The 25,398-nt window shown below is 34.0% G+C and overlaps 1 protein-coding gene across 1 annotated transcript; it reads right to left on the bottom strand.

Moving 5' to 3' along the window:
• Positions 1 to 1,745: 1,745 nt before the first annotated feature.
• On the bottom strand, positions 1,746 to 23,184 carry LOC124355057. Its single transcript, XM_046805969.1, has 8 exons — positions 23,030 to 23,184; positions 20,973 to 21,029; positions 20,516 to 20,548; positions 16,997 to 17,190; positions 15,101 to 15,242; positions 4,475 to 4,627; positions 4,017 to 4,186; positions 1,746 to 1,995 (listed from the first exon to the last, which is right to left on the bottom strand). The coding sequence occupies exons 2-8, from the start codon at positions 21,016 to 21,018 to the stop codon at positions 1,849 to 1,851; spliced, it is 885 nt and encodes a 294-aa protein (XP_046661925.1). The 5' UTR covers positions 21,019 to 21,029; positions 23,030 to 23,184; the 3' UTR covers positions 1,746 to 1,848.
• Between the last annotated feature and the right edge of the window lie 2,214 nt (positions 23,185 to 25,398).

The raw sequence follows: 25,398 nt of genomic DNA, 5'->3' as shown, positions 1-25,398 counted from the left end.
TAAATGATTAGCAAGAGTGATACTTAAAAGACTAAAATTTTCTATGGGCCCTAAAACTTAAAAAAATGCATAATATGCTTTTTTCAACTACCATCTTACTTATTAACCTTTACTGTGGGGTGTTTCTCCAAATAGTTAGCAAGTTTTCATTTGGCATAAAAATGCAGTTAGGTGCATAAATAGTGTTTTAGACAATGGACAGACAAAGTTTATAGAATGTGAGATTTTAATATAAAATGTTTCAATGCTTACTCTGTGTAAAAGGAAACTTTGTCTAATTAAAAAAACACAGTATGTTCACAGCAATAACATCGTTTATAACCATAAGATTGACACTTCGTAAGTACGCCTCAGTAAAACACAAAACTGCTATAAGCAGTTAAGCCTAAGGATGTTTAAAAAAACCTCTCCAACACAGCAAAAACTGTTAGCATAAGACATATCAAACAATTCCTTGATACATAGTTAAAGAGGTAAGCGTTTAACAACTCTGATGCGTTCTTTGAACTGAATTATTTAGTCTTTTAGTATTAATCTTAAATAATTATATTTTAATAAGCAAAGAATGTTTACAACAATCTAAGTAGAATTCTAAAACTACCAAAAGAATGTCATTCTTTGTGTTGACTCTGCCTATTAAAACCATATTTGTTCAATGACAATAAACGTTTTTTATTTCGATTTTGATATCCTAAAATTTGGCATTACGGGTTAGCTAAAATGTTAAAGCCCTTGTACGTAAGAAAACAATCTCACAACGTAACTTCGTCACATTTGTTTGTAACTTACTTAATAGTATCATGTGATTGACCTTCGCATTACATTCTTGTTATTTATTAATATATTTTTTCCTTTAATTCTTATTTTTCTATATAGGAGGAGTTGTAATTTAAATTTGTATAGTCAACTAATGGTCAAAAGTTGAATCTAATTTTTATTATAAACATATTATTACAACTTCAATATAGATAATTGGCATATATCGTCGTGAAATATGAGTTAATTGGTCTTGGATCCCCAAATTCAATTCCTGGATACACCACTGGTGACAGCACATTTCATAAAAATATAGTCCAAAATAAATATATATTTTTTACATTGCCGGTCATATAAGATCCTTAAGAAACCCACCCAGGACATATAGTGCTGGCTTAATCAGCACTACATAGCTTTTAAGAGAATGTTCAAAAGCTTCTTTTGGCAGCTAATGTACATTTTGATTCAAATATCTTTCACTGAGTTTTAGAGAGAATTTATCAAGATGTTAACATTCCTTTGTGAAAATGTACTTAAGAAGAGATAAGTGTTACCAAGTTTAATGTGGAAATGTGGAACTTCTACCTTTGCTTTGCGGGATACTTTTGCACAGGCTAGATGATTATTTGTGGAGCAATATTGTTTTTATATTTTGTATTTGTAATATTAGTAATTTTTAATTTGTGAAAATAAGTTATTTTGGAGCTTAATATAAATTAACTATATTAACGAATTTTATGTTAATTAACTATATATAAAAACGTTTCACAAGAACGAATATTTAAGACTGAAAGCCCTCTATGAGCTGATTAATAAAAGACAAATTGATGGGAAAAAGCGTTGTAAATGTCAAGTTCTTCAGAAGTTGTATTTTGACTGTAACTGGTTTTAAAATTGTTCAGAAACCCCTTCATAGATTGAAGTTTTGAATACCATAAAATTAACTAAAATATCAACATCTGATGTAGAAGAGGAAACAGAAAAATAAATAAAAAAGTAATATAAATTTATTAGCAATGTATATCACTAAATAATTTAAATACTTAATTAATATTCAGTACAGTACCATAGGTATTTATTAGGTGTACAGCCCTATTGTTTATTACATCGGTCGCCTTTCTGCCAAGGCCAGCTGCAGATCGTCACCCGAGGAAACCTCTTGAAAAAGATGTGAAAAGACGTGGCTCCGTAATGGGTGACCCAGTCAGTCATACATTCTGGCCCGTTTGGTACAATGTCCTGTAATATGGACACATGGTTATTGGAAATAATTCAATGTTAATACATGTTTTAGAGAGGCATCATTAACACTTAGGGCTATAGTATGATAGAACCACTCTTGCTGACTATGTGGTAAGGAAAAAATTTGAAAATTGAAGTTAGCCATGGAGTGTAAGTAGTTAGTGCTGGAAGGAGGTTTCCCATCTCGTGCCACTTTCGTAGAATTAGAATTATTAGTAGTTGGTGGTGAAAGCAGGTTTTCCATATCATGGAAATTTTCTAGAATTAGAATTATTAGTACTTGGTGGTGAAAGCAGGTTTTCCATATCATAGTTTTTCCTAGGTTTAGAATTAGTGGTTGGCGGTGGTGGAGGGACTTTTCCCATCTTGTGACATTTTCCTTGAAATAGAATTAGTAGTTCATGGTGAAGGAAGGTTTTCCATCTTATTGTACTTTCTTATAAATATAGTTACTACTAGCTGGTGGTGAAGGGTGGTTTCTTATCACATACCACAATCCTGATACTACCAATTAAAACTCGTAGTAGCAATTGGTGGTTTATGAGTTTTCTCATCTCATGGCAATTTTCCTAGAGTTACAATTAGTAATCGTTGATGGTGAACGCAAGTTTTCTATCTCATGCCATCTTTATAGATAGTTAATGTGTTATATTTAATGCTAGACATAAAAAAATATAGTAAAAGATTTTATGTTCTTAAACCAATGTTTGCAGCTTTTAATACCTAATCTGGTTTTGTTGTTATTAACTCAAAAGTGGCCACATTGTTGTCTATAAGTGCTACACTATATCATGTTATGGTACTGATCGAGAATGTAGTTTAGAGTGGCTAATACACGTATACTGCTGTGCACCTCTTATTTCTTGTATGAACGCTTCTTAGTCACCTCACTTCTCTGTTCGCTGTATAGCAAGTACTTGAAAGTTAGTTAATAAATGCAGGTAGTGTGAATGCGATGTAAACTAAAAACTTGAAACGGAAAAGGTGAGCAGGAATATTCTCATTAAAAATATATTAAGCTAAATGTGTAGTGGTAGTTTGGTTTGAACCCCCTAAATGTATTTAAGGACCAGTATACAAGATATTTTAAATTGGTAGGTGTTTAACAATATATGTTCATTCACTATAAACATTCTAACACAGACTCTTTTAGTATTTAAAAATTTCACAGGTTCATCGTAGCTCTAATTTCGATATGTTGTTGTCAAGTTTAAAGAAATCTATTCAATAATAAATTACTAATAAGTATAATAAGAAGTATTAATTACATATTTTAGTTTTTATTGTACAGCTACCAGCAAACACGAGTGTGGACCATAAATTAAATATAAAAAAAACGAAGTAGTACATAATCACTTTTTATAAATAATTTTGAAGTTGATTAATAATGCTCTGGGCCTAGTGTGACTCGTTTAAGTTCTTATTTATAAAGTATGACATTGGTCATAAATGTGCCTGACATAACATATGTATTTTAATTATTATTTTAATCCATAATGACTTGTGATTAAATAAACAGTAAAAAGTAAAGCGGTATTAGATTTTATAATTTAATTTAAATTATTATTAAATCTAACTATCAAACATAATAATTAATGTAAAGTATTCATTAAAAAATTTAAAAGAATGTAATCTGGCACCACATCATGTAGCTTACTAAACAGGTACAGTTTATAACTAATAAAAATAGATTTTGACAATTAAACTACACTGCCATATTATATTGTCAACCTCAATCCTTATGGAAGATCCATAAGGATAAATCACCATCTTTCCATGGTGGTCTTTCCTTTTATCCATATCTCATGGATTTTAATTTTATAGTATAACTTATGTTTCATACTCTAGCGATAGATCTCTATTGAGTACTAAATCTGATGCTCAATCATATGAAGCCAACGATAAAAGTTCACTAATAATTTAAAAACTACAATACTGACTTCAGACTTATGTCTATGATGTGAATATATGATGTACTGCCATGTTAAGTGGGAGTGGGATGATTTATATGCACCTACCTTAACAACCTTTGGAGGGACGTCTTCAAACCACACTCTGTCTTTCGAGGTGAATGCTCCAAATGGATTGAATCCCAGGCCAATAAGTTTCCCTTGCTCATAAAGCAAAAATGTTCCTTGAAAATCTGCACATTCACTTGTGGGAGTCACTTTGTAAAAGTAGTGCATTCCTGAAAATAGAAGGGAGTATATGAAACAAGGTTGAGAGTTCACTCGTCAGAAAAACCTAAAAGAATTGTTTGATTCCTCAATACAGAAATTTAAAATGTAAGATGAAAGTGGTCTTATTTTTGAAAATTGTTTGCGGGTAGAAAGGTACACAGATTTGAAAATGACCTTTAGATAATTCTTAGTTGATTGGAATAAGACATTTAAATTGCCCAACCAAACCACAACATAACCATGAGTAAAAACGAAATCTTTAATCCGAGTATACTGTAGTAAAATAGATCACTTACCCATTCCTACAAAGCAAGCTTGTTTGGTAAATCCTTGGGCTTCAACATTACATTCTTCCTTAGATATACGAGTCCAAGTGCCATCAACCTTCAGGTAAATATCTTCTGCCACCAAACCTCCAGTCTCCGACCGACCTCCTGCCTTCAGTTTATCTGAAAACAACCACTATCAGCTAGCTACCTTTTTGTTTTAGGTATGGAATGAAACTCAATGCCATGAGTTGCATACAAAGAAGCCATTACAATTTTAGTAGTTTTAAAATTGAGAGGTTTAGAAATCCTAAAGAAAGAGGGACATATCTAAGATTTGATATCAAGGGACAGTAACAATATATATATATATATATATATATATATATATATATATAATATATATATATATACTCGCCTTCGGCTCGCTGGGGGCTACGCCCCCAGGGGCCCCCAAAGTAAACGCTTGCAAATTCGGGGATAAGCGGAATTCGGTGACTGGTTAAGTCGGACATTAAGTAAATGACAAGGGATTTAAAAATTGACCTTTTTCATAGATTTTTTTCCGGATTCGTAAAAACTTTTGACTTTGAGGGCATTTTGCGGTTAAAACCGTTAGAGATACGACAAAAAGTGACTGGACCTTTCTTGTTGGAAATTTAATTTTGTCTTTCGATTGTGCCCTCAGATCTGATCTACGACTATGGTTTAGCCAGAAATGAGCTCGGGAGAAAAGTCTGCACGGGTCAGCTATCTTGAATTGTTTAGTATAAACATAATAAAAACCGACCTCAAGGCAGTATTTTAAGTCGAACTGGGGGTTTAATATCACCAGGAGACTATCTAGTCAAGGCGAGAAATTCCCTGGGTGGGTGATTAATGTTAAGGAGGTTAAGACAAGAGGGGGTTTAATTTCGTCAGGATATTGTGCTGGTCATATGAACAAATTCCCAGGGGGGGGTTAACGTTACCGGGGGATAAAGTCTCCAGGGGGTTATCTGGTCATACCAGGATCTTCCCGGGGGGGGGGGGTTAAGAGGATTTGGTGACTGGTAAAATTCATGAGGTCATGGCAGGAAATTCCTGGGGGGGTTTTAATGTTACCAGGGGGGTTAACACATCAGGGGGTTGAATGTACAGGAGGTTATCAGGTCATACCAGGAAATCCCCGGGGGGGGGGGGTTAATATTTACCGGGGGTTAATGACACACTTGGGCCTTTTTTAGAGGGTATTGTGTCTGTGAACATAATAAATATTCCTCTGTCTCTATCTACTATTGACGCTTAGCTAACGCTCAGCCAAACTCCCGAAGTCACTGAACCTTTTCTGTAGATCACGTGATTTCCTAAATCCCGTTTAAAATTTGTTTTGAGTTACGACCAACCGTTTATCAAGTGTTAAATTTTATTTTGACCGAACGTTTAGCGCTATTTTTTAGGCGGAATTTGGTCAACAATATTTTCACTTAATCGCGTTTTTGCGGTTCAAACTAAGGGATATTAGTAAAAAGTCACTGGACCTTTTTTGTAGGTCATTTTCTTATTTCCTAAATAAAACGTTAGTCTTATTGTGACCTCCGACCAATGGTTTCGCCGCATATCGACCCCCAAATAAACAAAAGTTTCGCGTAAATAGTTACAACAAAATTGTACATAATCACGTTTTTTTTCGGCCAAACCAATCGAGATAGGGCAAAAGATTAACTGGACCTTTTCTGTAGAATTTGCTTAATTTGCATGAATTTTGATCAGATTTGAGCTAGGGACCAATCGGATTTGAGCTATCGGGCTTACCAAAAAACTATTATCGAAACAATCTTTTATGTTCGGCGTTTTTTTATAAGGGGTGGAAAATAGAAAAAATCTCTGGGATTTTCAAATGTCGTTCACGTGAGCGTTTTGTCGCTTAACCATTGGAAGATAGAGCAAAAAAGTCAGGACCATTTTTTGTAGTTCAGTCATTCTCCTGACCATGAATTTTTTTCCGTTCGGCTCGCTCGAGCTAGCTCCAACAGGTTCGCCCGCCTATCGGGGCTTACAAAAAATGCCTGCAGGGGTTGTGAAGAATGTGCGCGATTTTTTGGAATTTTTTTTTGGGTTGAAAATGAAAAATTCTCACTTTCGCGGGATTTTCCTGGTGGTTACACGTGGAAAAGCTATCTAGTGTAACCAAATTTCAAGTCTCTAACTCATCTGGAAGTAGGTTAGAATTAGCATTACGTGAGTGAGTCAGTCAGTCAGTCAGTTAACATGCGGTTACATGCGGTATATATTATATTAGACTCGCCTTCGGCTCGCTGGGGGCTACGCCCCAGGCCCCCAAAGTAAAGTGCCTTAAATTCGGGGATAAGAGGGATTTGGTGATGGGTTGGTATTATTCGGACATGAGGTCATGCCATGGAAATTCCCAGGGGGGGGGGTTAAAATGTTAAAGTGACCTGTGGTTAATACATCAGGGGGTTTAATTTACTCAGTTGGTTATCTTTTTAATACCAGGAAATTGCGGGGGGGAGGGTTAATATTACCGGGGTTAACGACACACCCCAGGCTCCCTTTCGGGGTGTTGGCCAAATTCAGGGATAAGCGGAATTCGGAATTAAATTGGACCTATACTTTATTGAATTTTTCAGTTTTAATCAAAGTTTTGGACTTTAATGGCATTTCACGGGTTAACCGTTAGAGATACAAGAAAAAGTGACTGGACCTTTCCTGTCGGAAATTTAATTTTATATCTTTCGATTGTGCCCTCAGAATTTGATGATTTAGATCTTACCTACCGTTATCAACACTATCAGGCAGAATGTTAAAGGGGGGTTTAAGACATCAGGGGATTTAATTTAGTCAGGATATTGCCTGGTCATATTAAACAAATTCCAGGGGGGTTAAAGTTACAAGGGGTTAATGGCACACGTGGGCCTATTTTAGAGGGTGTTGTGTCTGTGAACGTAATAAAAAACTCTGTCCCCTTTACTTTTTGAAGCTTCACTAACGCTCAGCCAAATCCCGATGTGGAGGGGGGTTGTAGTCATCGTTAAACGTATTAATACAAGGTCAATCTGGAAAACCAGCATGAATCGCACTAATTATTAGTTGCAAAGATTTAAAACCCCTAAATTGACGACAAAGAATTTGCCTTTTAGAGCATTTACCAGGCTTACGGGGATATACGATATAAAGCTGCTGAACCTTATTTGTAGATCCTATCAATAGACTAGTTACAAAAAATTTTACATTTAAGCTAGGGCCAACGGTTCCGGCCATAACCGAGCCCGGAAGGTAAGTTTTTAAAGTGAAATTTTCAAACATAATCACGTTTTACGGCTAAACCATAGAAGATAGGGTAACAGACCCACTGGACCTTTTTTGTAGATCGCAATATTTTGTATTAAAATCAAATTTTTTTAAATTGGCCTAAACCTAAAGGTTTTGTCTGCAACGGAGCCCAGAAAACAATATCTCACGTAAAACTTGTAAAATCGATACTTTAAACGCGTAATGCGGCCAAACAATTGGGGATAGGGCAAAAAATGTCAAAAGACCTTTATTGTTGATCGCGCGCTGTTTTCTAAATTCCATTGAAAAATTAGCTTTGACCCACACGACCAGCCGTTTACCGCTATCAAGCCCGGAATCGTAAATTTGTAGGCGAAAATTTCAAAATATTTTCACTTAATCGGCGGTTTGCGGTCAAATCTAATGAAGATATATGCGTAAAAAGTCACTTAACCTTTCTAGTAGTATTGATAATATTATTTTCCTAAGTCCAACCTTTGTTTTATTTTGACCTCCGACCACTTTAATTCGCCGCTATCGACTCCAAAAACAAAGTTTTCACGTGAAAATTACAAAAAACAATCTGGAACTTTAATTGTTAAAAACGTTTTCACTTTTCACGTTTTTCGGCCAAACAATGCAGATAAGGCAAAAGTCACTAGACCTTTTCTGTAGATCACGTAAATTTGCTAATTTGATGGCGTCCTTCCAGACCTACCGTTCGGCCCGCTATCGGGCTCGCCTCGAAACATTACTTTAAGCGAACAAATCTCTGGTCAAATGTTCGAGCGGATCGCTTTTTATCGCTTAACCATGGAAGATAGAAGCAAAAAAGTCACTAGACCTTTTTTGTAGTTCACTTCATTCCTGACCATGAATTTTTCGTCAGATCCGAGCTAGCTCCAACGGTTCGCCCGCTATCGGGCTTACAAAAAAAATGCCTGCAGGGGTAAAGAATGCGCGATTTTTTGGGAATTTTTTTGTAGGGGTTTAGAAGTAAAAAAAGTCCGGTTTTCAGACTTTTCCTCCGGGTCATATTGTGAAAGGTACCTGCGTGCCAAATTTTCAAGTTTCCAGCACTTCTAGAAACTATGTTAGAATTTGTATCTATATATCAGTGAGTGAGTCAGTCAGTCAGTTTCACATGCGGCTGTATAGTATATTAGATAACCGTTTGAGATACAAGAAAAAGTGAATGGACCTTTCTTGTCGAAAAAATTTGATTTTTTTTTTCGATTATGCCATCAGATTTAAGCTACGACTATAATTTAGGCAGTATCAGAGCTTAGGACAAAAGGCTGCACTGGGCAGTTTAAAAATATCACGTAAAACTTAAAAAATCAATACTTTGTAAAACGCGTTATGCAGCCAAACCGTTGAGGATAGGGCAAAATGTTACTGAACATTTTTTGTAGATCACGCAATTTCTTAAATCCTTTTAAAAATTTGTTTTGAGCTACGACCAAACCGTTTAGCCGCTTATCGAGCCGAAAGGAAAAAGTTTAGGCGAAAATTTCCAAATATTTTCACTTAATCACGTTTTGCGGCCCAAACCAATGGAGATAGAGTAAAGAGTTACTGGCACATTCTTGTAGATTACCTCATTTCCTAACTCCAACGTCCGTCTTATTTCGACCTCCGTCCAATGGTTTCGCCGCTATCGAGCCCGAAAAACAAAAGTTTCACGTAAAAATTACAAAACAATTGCACATAATCACGTTTTTCGGCCGAACCACTGGAGATAGAGCAAAAAAGTTACTGGACCTTTTCTGTAGATCGCGCAATTTGCTAACTTGATGGGTCAATCAGATTTGAGCTACGACCTACCGTTCGGCCACTATCAGGCTCGAAACTTTATTTTAAGCAAAAAAAATCTCTGGAATGTCAAACATTCCCGCGTTTTGTCGCTTAACCACACGAGATAGGACAAAAAGTCACTGGACCTTTTTTGTAGTTCACTTCCTTTCCTGACTAACGATTTTTTCGTCAGATTGAAGCTAGCTCCAAACGGTTCACCCGCTATCAGGCTTACAAGAAATGCCTGCAGGGGTAAAGAATGCGCTATTTTTGAGGGGGTTTTAAAAGTAAAAAAGTCCGGTTTTCAGACTTTTCCTCCGGGTCATATTGTGAAAGGTACCTGCGTGCCAAATTCAAGTTTCCAGCACTTCTAGAACTATGTTAGAATTTGTATCTATATATCAGTGATGAGTGAGTCAGTCAGTCAGTTTCACATGCGGCTGTATAGTATATTAGACTCGCCTTCGGCTCGCTGGGGGCTACGCCCCCAGGCCCCCATTGGTGTTGGCTAAATTCGGGGATAAGCGTAGTTCGGTGATTGGTTAAATTCAGACGTGAAGTTTCCAAATTTTATGTATCCGTTCTCGAGAATCTTACGGGTCGTAATGCTTCGCTAACGCTCAGCCTAAAGATGTGTGGTGTATAATATTAATCAATTGATGTGGTAGAAGAGTTAAGTTATGTGTTCGTGAAATTTGGAGACAAGAAGAATTTGGTTTTAACCAAGTCAGAGGACGTATGTATACCATAGTTTAATTTTCCGGATTTACCCAAACTTTTGACTTTGAGGGCGTTTTTGCGGCTTAAACCGTTAGAGATACGAGGAAAAAGTAACTGGACCTTTCCTGTCGGAAATTTAATTTTATCTTTCGATTCTGGTGTCCGATTTCAGCTACGACGTCTGGTTTAGCAGTACGGAGCTGTGGAGGAAAGGACTGCACTGGTGGGCTATTGTGAATTATTATAGTGTAAATATAACAAAAACCCAATCCTGAGTCATAATTTTAAAGTTGTTTAGGGTGTTTAATTTTCTCAAGAGGTTTATCTTGTCATGGCAGGAAAATTCCCCGGGGGGGGAGATATTAATTTTAAGGGTTTAGACCCCTCAGGGGGTTATCTGGTCATACCAGGAACTTCCCAAGGGGGTTAAAGGGATTTGGTGATTGGTAAAATTCGAACATGAGGTCATGCCAGAAAAATCCCTGGGGGGGGGTTTAAAGTTACTGGGGGGTTAAGACATCAGGGGGTTATATGGTTTATACAGGAAATTCCCAAAGGGAGTTTAAGAGATTTGGTGATTGTTAGGAATTCGGACATAAGGGTCATGCCAGGAAATTCCCTGGGGGGGATAATGTTACCAGGGGGTTAACACATCAGGGGGTTTAATTTCATTAAGTAAATGACAAGGGATTTTAAAATTGACCTTTTTCATAGATTTTTTTCCGGTTTCGTAAAAACTTTTGACTTTGAGGGCATTTTGCGGTTAAACCGTTAGAGATACGACAAAAGTGACTGGACCTTTCTTGTTGGAAATTTAATTTTGTCTTTCGATTGTGCCCTCAGTTATGATCTAACGACCTATGGTTTAGCCAAAATGTGCTCGGGAGAAAAGTCTGCAGGGTCAGCTATCTTGAATTGTTAGTATAAACATAATAAAAAACCGACCTCAAGGCAGTATTTTAAGTCGAACAGGGGGTTTAATATCACCAGGAGACTATCTAGTCAAGGCGAGAAATTCCCTGGGTGGTGTGATTAATGTTAAGGAGGTTAAGACATAGAGGGGGTTTAATTTCGTCAGGATATTGTCTGGTCATATGAACAAATATCCCAGGGGGGGTTAACGTTACCGGGGGATAAGTCTCCAGGGGGTTATCTGGTCATACCAGGATCTTCCCAGGGGGGGGGGTTTTAAGAGATTTGGTGACTGGTAAATTCGGACATGAGGTCATGGCAGGAAATTCCCTGGGGGGGTTTAATGTTACCAGGGGGGGTTAAACACATCAGGGGGTTGGAATGTACAGGAGGTTATCAGGTCATACCAGGAAATCCCGGGGGGGGGGTTAATATTAACGGGGGTTAAATGACCACAACTTGGGCCTTTTTTAGAGGGTATTGTGTCTGTTGAAACATAATAAATATTCCTCTGTCCCTCTATTCTACTATTGACGCTTAGCTATCAACGCTCAGCCAACTCCCGAAGTCACTGAACCTTTTCTGTAGGATCACGTGATTTCCTAAATCCCGTTTAAAATTTGTTTTGAGTTACGACCAACCGTTTAGCCGTATCAAGCCCGGAATGTAAATTTTTTAGGCGAAAATGTCCAATATTTTCACTTAATCGCGTTTTGCGGTCAAACTAAGGGAAATATAGTAAAAAGTCACTGGACCTTTTTTGTAGGTCATTCTTATTTCCTAAATAAAACGTTGGTCTTATTTTGACCTCCGACCAATGGTTTCGCGCTATCGACCCCAAATAAACAAAAGTTTCGCGTAAAAGTTTACAACAAAAATTGTACATAATCACTCGTTTTTCGGCCAAACCAAATCGGAGATTTTTAGGGCAAAAGATTACTGGACCTTTTCTGTAGATCGCGCAATTTGCTAATTTGATGGGTCAATCAGATTTGAGCTACGACCAACGGTTCACGGCCGCTATCGGGCTTGTGAAAACATTATTTTTATCGAAAAAATCTCTGGAATTTCATATGTTCGAGCGTTTTGTCGCTTAACCATGGAAGATAGAGCAAAAAAGTCATTAGACCTTTTTTGTAGTTCACTTCATTCCTGACCATGAATTTTTCGTCAGATCCGAGCTAGCTCCAACGGTTCGCCCGCTATCGGGCTTACAAAAAATGCCTGCAGGGGTGTGATGAATATGCGCGATTTTTTGGGAATTTTTTTGAGGGGTTTTGATAATGAAAAATTCTCACTTTTCGGGATTTTCCTGGTGGTTACACGTGGAAAGCTATCTGTTGTTTAGTACCAAATTTCAAGTCTCTAACTCATCTGGAAGTAGGTTAGAATTAGTATACGTGAGTGAGTGAGTGAGTCAGTCAGTCAGTTACACATGCGGTTGTATATATATTAGATAACCGTTAGAGATACAGAAAAAGTGAATGGACCTTTCTTGTCGAAAATTTGATTTTTTTTTCGATTATGCCATCAGATTTAAGCTACGACCTATAATTTAGGCAGCAGTACAGAGCTTAGGACAAAAGGCTGCACTGGGCAGTTTAAAAATATATCACGTAAAACTTAAAAATCAATACTTTAAAACGCGTTATGCAGCCAAAACCGTTGGAGGATTAGGGCAAAATGTAACTGAAACATTTTTTGTAGAGCACGCAATTTCTTAAATCCTTTTAAAAATTTGTTTTGAGCTACGACCAACCGTTTAGCCGCTATCGAGCCCGAAAGGTAATTTTTAGGCGAAAATTTCCAAATATTTTCACTTAATCACGTTTTGTGCGGCCAAACCAATGAAGATAGAGTAAAGAGTTACTGGCACATTCTTGTAGATTACATCATTTCCTAACTCCAACGTCTGTCTTTATTTCGACCTCCGTCCAATGGTTTCGCCGCTTAATCGAGCCCGAAAAACAAAAGTTTCACGTAAAAATTACAAACACAATTGCACTACATAATTCACGTTTTATCGGCCGAACACTGGAGATAGAGGAAAGAAAAAGTTACTTGACCTTTTCTGTAGATCGCGCAATTTGCTAACTTGATGGGTCAATCAGATTTTGAGCTACGACCTACGTTCGGCGGCCACTATCAGGCTCGAAACTTTATTTTAAGCAAAAAAATCTCTGGAATGTCAAACATTCCCGCGTTTTGTCGCTTAACCACACAAGATAGGACAAAAAGTCACTGGACCTTTTTTGTAGTTCACTTCATTCCTGACTAACGATTTTTCGTCAGATTTGAAGCTAGCTCCAATCGGTTCACCCGCTATCAGGCTTACAAGAAATGCCTGCAGGGGTAAAGAATGCGCTATTTTTGAGGGGTTTAAAAGTAAAAAAGTCCGGTTTTCAGACTTTTCCTCCGGGTCATATTGTGAAAGGTACCTGCGTGCCAAATTTCAAGTTTCCAGCACTTTCTAGAACTATGTTAGAAATTTGTATCTATATATCAGTGAGTGAGTCAGTTCAGTCAGTTTCACATGCGGCTGTATAGTATATTAGATTAGATATATATATATATATTATATATATATATATATATATATATATATATATATATATATATATCAATGGTTTATATTGTAAGAAACTGAAACTATATAATACCAAACATTATTGACAATTACAACAAATTCAGAATTATTTTATATATGTCGCTGTTCTTTGAAATGGGGCTATCTTAAATAATCAAATACGTTATTTTATTTGAGTATTACCAAAGATTTGATGTCAAACTGTTTGTGCACAAAAGAGATTATCTTTGTACCAGAATGGCTAAGACGCTGAAAACTCTTGGCTTAAGACCTGAGTCATAGTCAATTGCGACGTAAGCGCATGTGATAACATACTAAGAAACCGAGCACTGTAACTGACTGGGCACAGTGCAAATATTATTTTTATTTATAAAAAATGTAGTTTTTTCAAGAAAAATATTTAAAAAATTTGATTTTCATAAAGTATACTTGATTAAAACATACAATTGCTTTAAGTTATAAATCAATGAGTACATACCACTCTCTAAAGATATAATCTTTGTACAAACTGTACAAACTTTACAGTTTCATCTGCAGCAATTTTTCTTAAGACAAAATTTAACAAACTGTTAAAAATCCCTATATGAAATACCTGTAAGAGTTATAAAAATATTATTTATACATTTTCTGAATTCATGGAAGCTATCTTAAAGGGTTATAAATTTAACATAAATAAGGATTTTACAAACCCAAAATCGATTGTACCACCTTACTTTCTTTTCCATTTTTTTACAGGAACAGGAGAGTTGATACTTTTAAAGCAGCTTTACCTTTATGTTTTCAATGAAAATGACTACATTATTGCTATTATATTATGATAATCGCTATTTAATCGTCTATATTAAACTTTGGTGAACTTGCACTATCACAGCTTTTACAAGCTGACTGTTAAGCAAGTCCCAATATTTGTTATTGTGTCACACGCTAGTGTAATGCCAAACAAAGGGAAAAAGTCATAAACTTTGAAAGTTGTTGTTCTCTAATCTGTGACATTAGCATTTAATCGTTCATATATCCGCAAAGTAATAAAATTAACGATTAAGCTTTTTGAAGCAGAAAGTCGAGGCTCTTTATCATTTATTGTACTTATAGATTTTACCAAGTCCAAATTACTACTTTCGGAAATTGATAACCTGAGTAAATTATTCTCTTAAAAGTTCTTGCTCGAATTCCAGAATGTCTAACATTTGTGAACGTTCTAAAGGGAAAATATATTTTAGCAGCATTTCAATAGAGAGTACTATCTTTTTATTTTGTTCATTCTTTAAATTAGAATCACCTTTCGAAAATATATCTCAATCAAATAGGTTTAACAATTTAGAAACCCTCCTGCTAAAAGAGGAGAACTACTTGCATTCAGACCATACCTGGGTTAACAAACAGCACGCTTGTGTACCAGAGATCCTTCCCCCAGTAGTTACCGCTCGTGTACATCGGCTTGTTGTCATAGCTGTAGTTGAAACTCATGTTAAAAGATGCTGCTCTCTTCCCCACATCTTCCTTGATATACTGGAAATAAACATAAATAGCATTTCAAAAAAGTGTGTAGGTTTTCAATGTTTAATTCAATAAAACTTCTGAAAAACGCTTTGAATTTTTGAAAAATTTGAAATGAATACCGCGTTAGACGAGTTGTCTGGAAGGTTTGATCATTGTACGTAATATAAATTGATTTCTAACGTCTTAGAACAATCATAAGTAATTAATTTGTTTAAATTAGGAAATTATAATGAATAGCACTGAAAGAATATCAGATAATATGGTATGTATAAGATAAATGAACTTTCAAGATTAGATGTTAAAGCTCTAACTGAAAATATCTATATAAATCCATGCTTATAGATGCCTTGAAACTGTAATCCTAGACAAATGTTTGGTTCTTTACCACTTTCTTATTTTGGAACTGATGACAAAGTAAAGTATCATATATTTGTATTAAAAATATCTCTCTAAGACCTGGATTGATATACATGTTGTTTTAGTCTAATAGTAAAACATTGTACATCAAAAGGCCTATGGAAGGATAAAAGAATCAAAAAAAAAATCTGAAAAAAATATTTACACAGAATTTTACTATTTTTAAAATTTTTCAAAGTATGTACAGTATGTCAGTCGAAACCCAATTTTCTAAACAAATCTATTCAAATTATCATTAACCGCTTTATATATACCATTACAATCGTAACAGTACGTCGAATTAAGTTATTAATCTTCTATCCTTTCTTTTTGTGAATACACATCAGACAGCTTTAAGTTGTGTATAGTTATGTATGTACCATTTAATTTTAAATTAGACCAGGTTATATGTTTATAATTACTTATATCCTTTTTGGTATCAGAAAATGCTGAAATTTTAAACATGAGGCAAGAAATTGACTGTGATTTAATCAAATTATTTATGCTCATATACCAAACTTTTTCAGTTTATAACGCTTAATATTTTTGTAAATATAAAGAAATTTAGCTTGAAATAAAAAATAACCCACGTGAATAACCGAAAAACAATGGATTGAATTATAATTGAGATATATTTGTTATTCACTATGATAACTAATTCAGTTACAGTGACTTGGGGTGCAAGTGGTTGGCTGTAACTTGTGATGATATTGAACACATTTATCTTTGCCAAACCCTCAGGGCTTATGAAAGCCCCCAGGGCTTTATATTGGATTTGGTTTGATGTATGATATTAACAAACTTGATCTACAACTAAGCCTTTATTGAAAGTACATCTTTCTTTGAAAATTTGTTGTTTCGGCAACAATACACAAAATGGCACCACATTTTGACAAATACACGTAGCACTAGATTGTTTTCTGCAGTGGTTGGAAGAATAATTTCAAAATCATAAAGCACCATAATCAGTGGTGTAGTGGACAATTTTCCAGTGTGGGAACGCTAGGTCCATTTGAAAAATTATAAGGACATTTTAATTTATATGATTTCCTAGAATGCCTAAAATAGTTACGAGCATAAACTTGAATGAACCTAAGCTCACGAAAAAAAATTGAGCCTTCAGGAAGTTTATGTTAACATAGGCTATATTGAAAATTTTAGGAAACAAAATGAAATAAAATAATAGTAATTTTTTTATGGATTTAAATTATTTATTTTACAATACATTATTAAACGTATTCAAGAATTGTTATAAAGTCCATACAATAAAGGCTAACAATTCCATTTAAATTATAATCTTAAATACGTATTTTATTTGATCCACATGTTTATTAAAATACGTTATAATTTGCAAGGGGAATACTTACAGAAGTACGAAGCCCAGCGATGTTTCCGTAGGTATCAAAGAGCAAAGAAACCCGGGGGTCGTTAGGGTAAGAGTACAAGTCGACGTTGAGTTGTTCGTCATGAGACATCCTCACAAACTTGGGTGGGTTGTCCTCCTGTATCTCATGGATTGTCAAGGGAAGACTGTAGAAGCCGTCCCACAGGGCATATTTAACTGAAGCAAGTTAAATAAACTTTAAATTACCCTCAGAGAAAGATTTGTTTCAAAATGTAGTTTCGAGTTTGCACAGTTCTTGGCCCGAGGGGTTTGGCTACCAGCTGACTTTACCGCAAACTATCTCAATGGAAATTAGTGCTTGTTCTGCTGTAAAATAAGCTTATTTTCTTGCTTTGTACTGTGTAAAAATACGTAGACACAGTACAATTTGGAACCAATTACTAATTAATTTCAAATGCTATTTATATTCCATTCAGGAAAAAAACGTACGAAATTAATTTAATAATTTATAAATAGTATAAGCCAATACTCTATCCACTGAGCTGTCAGAGGCTTTCTTTTGTTATCTAGCAACAATAAACGTGTGCGGTCTCGCTGTATTATTGTTTTGCTACACGACCAAAAATGAATTCATTAGTAACTAGGTTCGTATTATCATAGATCCAAGTTGATACTTCAGCTCCTTAAATTCACTCCATAAATTTCGAACGTTTGAATTTTATGAATGATGTACAAAAATACACAATCACCGCCACAGTTAAATAGAGTTAAACAGGAAACTTACATCCTTTACACTGAATGAGGTATGTAACCTGAATCACATTAATGCACAGTATAAAGAACAGCAGACCAAAGAAAGAGAAGAGTGGGATTATGCGAGCGGTATGTGAAGGGTGAAGCCAGTTCAGAGAGGTTTCATCAATAAGGAGGATTGAGGAAATGCATGAGTCATTCACTCTACTGAACATGAGTGTCACTATTCAACTACTGAAAATTATATAAGTTGATATTATTTACACTTAAACATATTTAAATAGTTTAGTCCATGTGGAAAATAACAATACATTGACAATACATTAACATTTTACAAAACAACAACTATCAATTATTTGTTAATTGTGTTGTAGGTTGACGTATTTAAAACTTTTGTGATTAATCAAAACCTGTAAGATTAATACACTTCTTTGTAAAATATATCACTTAAGTATTATATATCTCTAACTGGTTTGTTATGGTACTGGCATTTTAAACAATCCATTACTACTATACGAAGTTATCAAAGTAGCATTTACTAATTTTTTCTTCACCTTAATTATTGGCACATGTACGTAAAAGTGTTTACTGCAGAAGACTTAATAGCCTTTATAGATAGGTACAAGTTTGAACAAACTGTCTCCTGACCGACTACTATCTCAGGGAGACTGGAATTTATCGGCCACGTGCAGAGCTTATCATTGGGTTATAGAACAGTCTTATCTTATCTCTCGCCCCATCCCACTCTCAATAACAAGTTGCTACACCCTGATCACAACATGCAAACACAAGTTAGTTATCTCATCAAGCTGCGAGCTCTAGCCACAAGTACTACATAGTACATTTGAATTAAATCTGTATGAGTGCATATTTGTAATACTCAAGTTTTTAATTATTTAAACATTTCTGGTATTGTATTGTAATTCAGATTACGCGGTATTGTGGTTTGCGGTTTGTGGTCAGATTATAGATGTTTTCAAACATTTTCTTTACACAATTCAATTTATTTATTGCCCAGACATCATATAAAATGTTAAGTTGCACAAACCTTTAAATCATTACAATGTGTATGTTAATTTAGGCTAACATGAACAGGAATAAAGCCATTTTTATTTGGGTCCAATAAAGAAACCAATGAACATAACATGTCGGTATATTAACAGAAAGCGTTAAGAATAATGTTGAGTCCAAGAATATTTTGTGGGACTTAAATAATTTAGTGCGTATAGGCAATATATTTTAACCCTTTATTGGTCATTGAAAATATTCTGACCTTATCTAATATATAAAATATACAACAAATAAAAACGGAGATAGGGACAACTCATTAGAAATCAAAATATGGGAATTAAATGTTGTAACAATCATGATAACAGACAAATATGATAAATAACTAAAATCATAAAGGATTTATAGAGTATTTGATAGACAAAGTAATCTATCCATTAAATAAATGTCATACCTTCAAAAAATAATAAATTTGAGCTTTTAATTTTCATAAACTTCATAGGAAATGCTTTAATAATAATTATAATAATAATTATAATACATTAAACTATTATATTAAAATATTACATTATATTGTAATGTAATCTGTTGTTTTGGCGCATAATTATATTCTGAAATCTTAAATGTTGTGTATGGTTAGTAACGTTTGTTTCCAGCATAGTTAAATATTAGATTATTTTACGCTTGTACAGGTTTCTATAAGTAAATTGTAATCTAGAAAAATATATACGTTTTTACATTAGAGGCGAAAAATATTCTAAGTAGGTAAAGTTTAAATACAGAATACGAGTAATAATATAAAGGGAATTAAATATGTCATAATACATTTTAAGATTCACTAAAAATATTGTAAAGCACATTGGCTCGCATCAAGATTTTATCCTTGAAGATAACATAATTAGAAACATAACTTATCGGGTATTTAAAGATAAAACTGCGCTTGACTTCTAACTATAAAGCTTACGAATGAAAGTAGGAAACAAAATAACGCACAGTGATTCTTCACAAGGCACATGTAAAAATAGCACATGAGTAATTAATAAGATTGGGGTGGATGGCTCAAAAGATGGGAGAGGAAAAGATAACCAAGAACTTGAAAGGCCAGATTGGAATAAGACAATAAATAAGACCTAGATATTACTATCCTGGGAGATGAAGAATAACAGTGTATGAAGGAGAATAGGTGGGGCTAGATCTACTCTTGAATATCAGTGGAAATGACTGTAGGATACATGATAAGATAATAGACCATTTCATTAACTACTGGTCTCGAAAGTGACCTATTGCGGAGAGATTCCATTTACGCCAGAGGAAAAGTCGAGCGTGGGAAAGTATATCTAGCCTCACAACAAAACTTTCGAGACGCGTATTGAACGATAATTTACATCACGATCGAAAAAAGTACAGGAAATCTGTTAAAAGATAATCTTACATTCATAGCTTATTAATTATTCTTCCATAATGAAACGTTACCGTACATCATTTCATAACTAATTTTAGTGTTAAATCAGCTGTCTGAACAGACAAACAAAACATTACGTAATCACACTAATGTGTTTACACATTACAAAAAGTCAACAAAAACTAATGTACCTGGTATTTACCGGGAATTTCAATAGTTTTTACAGGGAGATATGTTTAAGGAAAACATTTGGAGGAAGCAAATTAGTTGATTTAGCTGCAAAGGAAACGACGACTTTCGCAGATATTAGGCCTAGCTTTATTTTTAAAGTATCCCATTACCATACAGAGTCATGAAAAATAATTAATATAAACTTACCATGAAGATATTTCAAATCAGCTCCTAAAACACCTGAAAATAGAGAACAATTTTGTTAATAATATTTATTTCATTCCAAAAAATATATAAATATGCAAAATGCTATCAATAACTAACTGTATTGATTTCTTTTCGTAATATGTACATTCAAGCAGTAACCAAATTATATAATCCAAAATAAGCAAAATAACTGTATACTCTTCTGCTCAAGAATTCTTATAAAGATCTGTGCTAAAGCTTCTGTCCAACTTTATGATAAGAGCAATATAAAATATCAGCAATATCCCGAGATTAATTGTGTGAGCAGCGCTTTGTTAATGCTAAACTTAAAGACAAAATAATCCACTTTATAATTAAATTTTGAAGTAACAAATAGGTTTTTTTGTAGAACATATAAGTATTCGGAGTTAAAATAGTCTGAATAATATTTACCAAATTAAGGAGAATGCAATATTACCTGTGATAAAGATAGCAGCAAACACAATACACAGATGACGAGCCATTTCTTAGAATCCTGTAATGATAAAGTAGAGATTAGGCGGGCATGACACATAAACTGATAAAAGGTTCATAAAGTGATTCACGATTGTATTAGAAAATCATGCAGTGTACAAGTAGGTTTAGTTGTCAATTTAAAAAAGATTTGTATGCTTCTAACTTTTATTAAATAAATAACCATATAAATACAAACTGTCCAATAGTGTTATGTTTGGAAATAATAGCGTGAAACAAGAGTTGCTTTTAATATTTATAAAAAAATCTGTACATGTGTAACGTGAACCTACCTGTTGAATCTACACGAAGGAAGAACGGAAATGCAAGACCATGTTTACTATACAAAGTCAACACCTGTTGGGACTTTTAGTAACGTATAAACAACGAATTTACAACATAATTCATTGTTTAGAATTCAAATGTGCACCTATTCGTCAATAAACTTTGAACTTATTTCAAACAAACGACTGGATTCACAAAAGATTGGTTTACAGTTTATTGAATAGTTACATCAGTGGATTGATTATTATTAATACTTTAGTCCTAATAGGAAAATGAACTCAGAAAAAAATATTTTGGATTGTGTCAAAGTTATGACCATATTAAAAATATTCTGTGTTCATTCTTAAAAATTCCTGGAGTACAACGTTGAGCGGGGGTTGACTTTGAATGTCCATACTGATTCAGTATCAGCTTCAGGCATTTATGTATTGATATCTTTATCCAAATACTGCCCAACTCAGGTACCGATGATGACGTACGAGTTTTATGCTCTAATATTCCAATGTCCTTCATACGGAGTGGTTTTTGGGGAGCTTGCAGTAACAATCAATTTTGGAAAGTTTTCAAGCATCAAAAGAAAGCGATTCGAATAATTACTACATGAGTATTAGAGAGTCTTGTCGACCAGCTTTTCAAACAGTTGCAACCTTGACAATGCCAAATCTATACATTTTGGAGACACTATCATTCTGCTTATCTAAATGTGCCTTAAAATGGGGCTGAGACTAGAGTTAGGACAGGTACCGAACTGAGAGACACATACGAATACCTACTTGCCTTCGCAGGCAAGTGCCTACTTTATCAACCAGTTTCCAGATTTCATTAAAAATCCACTAACGCCCGAGGTATTACATACCTATTACAAACGGGTTTGAGCGTCATAGGCATTCTATAATGTCGGCAAACATTTAGAGTATGATTTGTAGACGATCCCCACCTGGAAAACCGTTGATTTTGGAGAACCCCACAGTGGAGAAATTTGGCGAAAGTATGATTTACAAATGCAAAGCTGAATGTGAATTGTGGAATACATAAAGGCTTTTGCCATATGATTTGTAAACGAAATAAAAAAATTTGAGTTCTTCAACAAACTGTCAAAAAAGTATAAACAAAATCTGTAAATATCAGAAATGTTCAAAGTGGTATTTTCTTGTTAGGGTGAAATAAAAAACAAATTATGGAAATAAATTACAATACAATTTTGTAACCGTATAAATTTACATAGATCTTATGTTTTTAAATAATAAACAAGCATTACTTACAATAACTTAGCCCAGCAACTTTAGTTGCAACACACCTATAATTATATTTCCGATTATTTATTAACTCTATTTCTAACACTTCTGAAAAAAATAAACATTTAAATTCTTGTAAATATTGTTGATTAGTTCTAATAAATAAATACGGAATAATTCTCAACAGACAGGAAAAATTACAATTCTGTGACTTAAAAAATGCGTCAGTTACGAATTTAAAAGTTAAAACTAAACATATGAGAAACAATGCATCTTAAATGTATATTTTTAATACGTCAGATTAGAAGAGAGAAAATTGTACATTCAACCGATACTTTATTTTAAATGATAAGCTCCTGCATACTAAACTCAAATAAATTCCAAAAAGTATTTTGTAAAATTAAGTTGATTGATTGATATTTTACTTTGATAATTCTACATTTTATTAATAAAGTAATACAACAAATAATGTACGGAGAAATTTAAATAATGATATACATACCTGTAACAATATCCCAATGATATAACCTTTCCCTTTGCACTCAAGTGTAAATAAGTTCCTTCTGTGCCTGTTAATCACATACAAACACTAAACAGCCTAAGCTAGAGAACAACGCATTGTGTGATGGAGGAGGGGGAAGTTACTGGGAACTGACTCAACACTTTCATTATCCACTTGACCCAAGTACATTGGGTTATCAGCGTCAACCTTGTTATCGCATTCTCCGTCATTCTCCTTACCTCTCCCCTCGCCTGCTCTTTCTCACTCTTTCTGTTGAAACTCTTATCTCACTGTGATAATTCTACGAGATATATAAAACAGTCTTTGGTCCATTTTAACCATTTAATAGTATTTAACCAAAGTAGTACCATTACAATGATAACAACAAATCTTTATTGATATATTCATTATGAATTGTAGTACATTTGTTTACAAAGTAAAATTAGTTTTCAGATATTAGTTAGGAACACCCTTTCAAATGACAAGTCTTTCTTGTATTCAGGGTTTTTAAATTCTTTGTAGGTATCTCTATTATAGTCCGTATACAGTAGTCAAGGGATTCATTTGCTCTGGAGTACGGATTCCCGAAATAGAACCTGACTGGAATTCTTGTTAACATATTTCTGGATTAAGGCAAGAATAGTTACATAAATTTAAACTTTAATCTCTTCAGGAACTATCACATTTTATTGTCCTATAGATAAATCACTGCAATACTAGGCCTTCAACAGACAGAATTAAATGTGAATGTTTTAATTGCAAATATGTAATTGTATGTTGATAAAGAAGACCTTTAATAAAATTTAAATAATCTATGATTTAACATTACTCGCAATGGATTCGTGGCTTTAATTTAATGTAATAATATAAATATTAATTTTTAAAGATATAAATATTATTGCTTTCATCTTAAGTACCAAACTCGCTTTAGAAACATTTAGTAAGTTGTTTTGCTCCGTTTTGTAGTAAAGGACAATTTTACTAACAAAGTTGGGATAACAAGTATAGTCTGTAACATGGTGTGTTAATATACCAACTTCTTATATTTTTTATAAATTTATGACATCTTTATCGTTGCTTGGAGATTTGTTCATTATTGCTTGTTGGACAGAATTTATTTAAGGATTTGTAGTTATTTTGTCTGGATATGATTTGTTATTATTGTTTCAGTGTGTGTCTATTAATTTTGGAATGTCTTTCAATTTTCGAGAGTGGAATTGAAACAAGGCGTTGGTGTTATTTTTATTTTTCGTTGTTAATTTCTTAGTTTTCCTGTTTCCTGTGGTCAGTAGTCTGAGTGTTGTGAAGTTGGTTTGCAGTTGTTGGTTACAGGTTTTAGAGGCTTCTGGTTAGGACATCAAGTTTTACTTTTATACCTAATATTTAAAAAAAGAATTTGGGTCCAGTTATCAGCATATTTGAGCATCTTGAGTAAGAGCTGTATTTGTTTCGTAAAATCTTTAAAACTTGTTTCATATTTATAATTAAGATTTTCTTTAGCTGCAATGTAATAGTGCTCAAATTGTCCTATTGTTTTTATACAAGTAGTAATAAATGAGTTGTTCCAGTTTAAAATCGAGCTCATAGTATTATTTTGTTTCTAGGTAAGTTTTCTTAGTTTCAGGAGTTAGGCTTGAAAATCTCTGTATTTAGCTGAAACAGAGGATGTTAAATTCTACGTATTTCCTTTCTTAACGTTGTTCTTCATTTCACTTCCATAATGGTAATTTTAGTGAGATATTAATATTTCGAAGTTCATTTTATTTACTGAAACCGATCTATTATTTAGAATCTCTAAATTGTTTCAATAGTTTAGAACATAAGGTTAAAGGATACTATTTATGAGTTTTTGAAAGGTGAATGAGCTATTGAAATCGGGTCTGAATTTCAATATTTAGTAAGAGTGGATATTTGTGCAACATACATCTTACGTATTGTTACTGACTACGACCATATTTAATGCGGAATCTACAGTATTTGGCAGTATCTTTCTATAAGATTTTAACTTCCTTTATGTATAACTTGACATTAAGCAGTACATGTTATATTTTAAAATCTGACTATACTACTGTAGATAACATATTATAGTTGTGAGCTTGTTTTGGATTCATCAAGGAGTAATCATTATAACTATTATTAATATTGAAGCAATTGAAATTGGAAATAAAAAAGTAATAGAATTTGGCGTTATGCTGTACCACAAGATAATATTAATACCACAAGATAGTTATCTGCAACCGCAGTGTCAATGAGTGACATCAGTACTCCAGTGTGGTTGACACACTTGCTGTATCTAGTTATCTGCCACCTGTTGGAGTTATGCTGTAGCACAAGTCAATGTTTATAGCTAGCGTGTCTGTGGTCAGTGT

This window comes from Homalodisca vitripennis, chromosome 2 (genome assembly GCF_021130785.1).
Source record: "Homalodisca vitripennis isolate AUS2020 chromosome 2, UT_GWSS_2.1, whole genome shotgun sequence".
Lineage (NCBI taxonomy): Eukaryota > Metazoa > Arthropoda > Insecta > Hemiptera > Cicadellidae > Homalodisca > Homalodisca vitripennis.
Note: the sequence above shows the minus strand (reverse complement) of the source record. Positions and strands in the feature narration are given on the sequence as shown.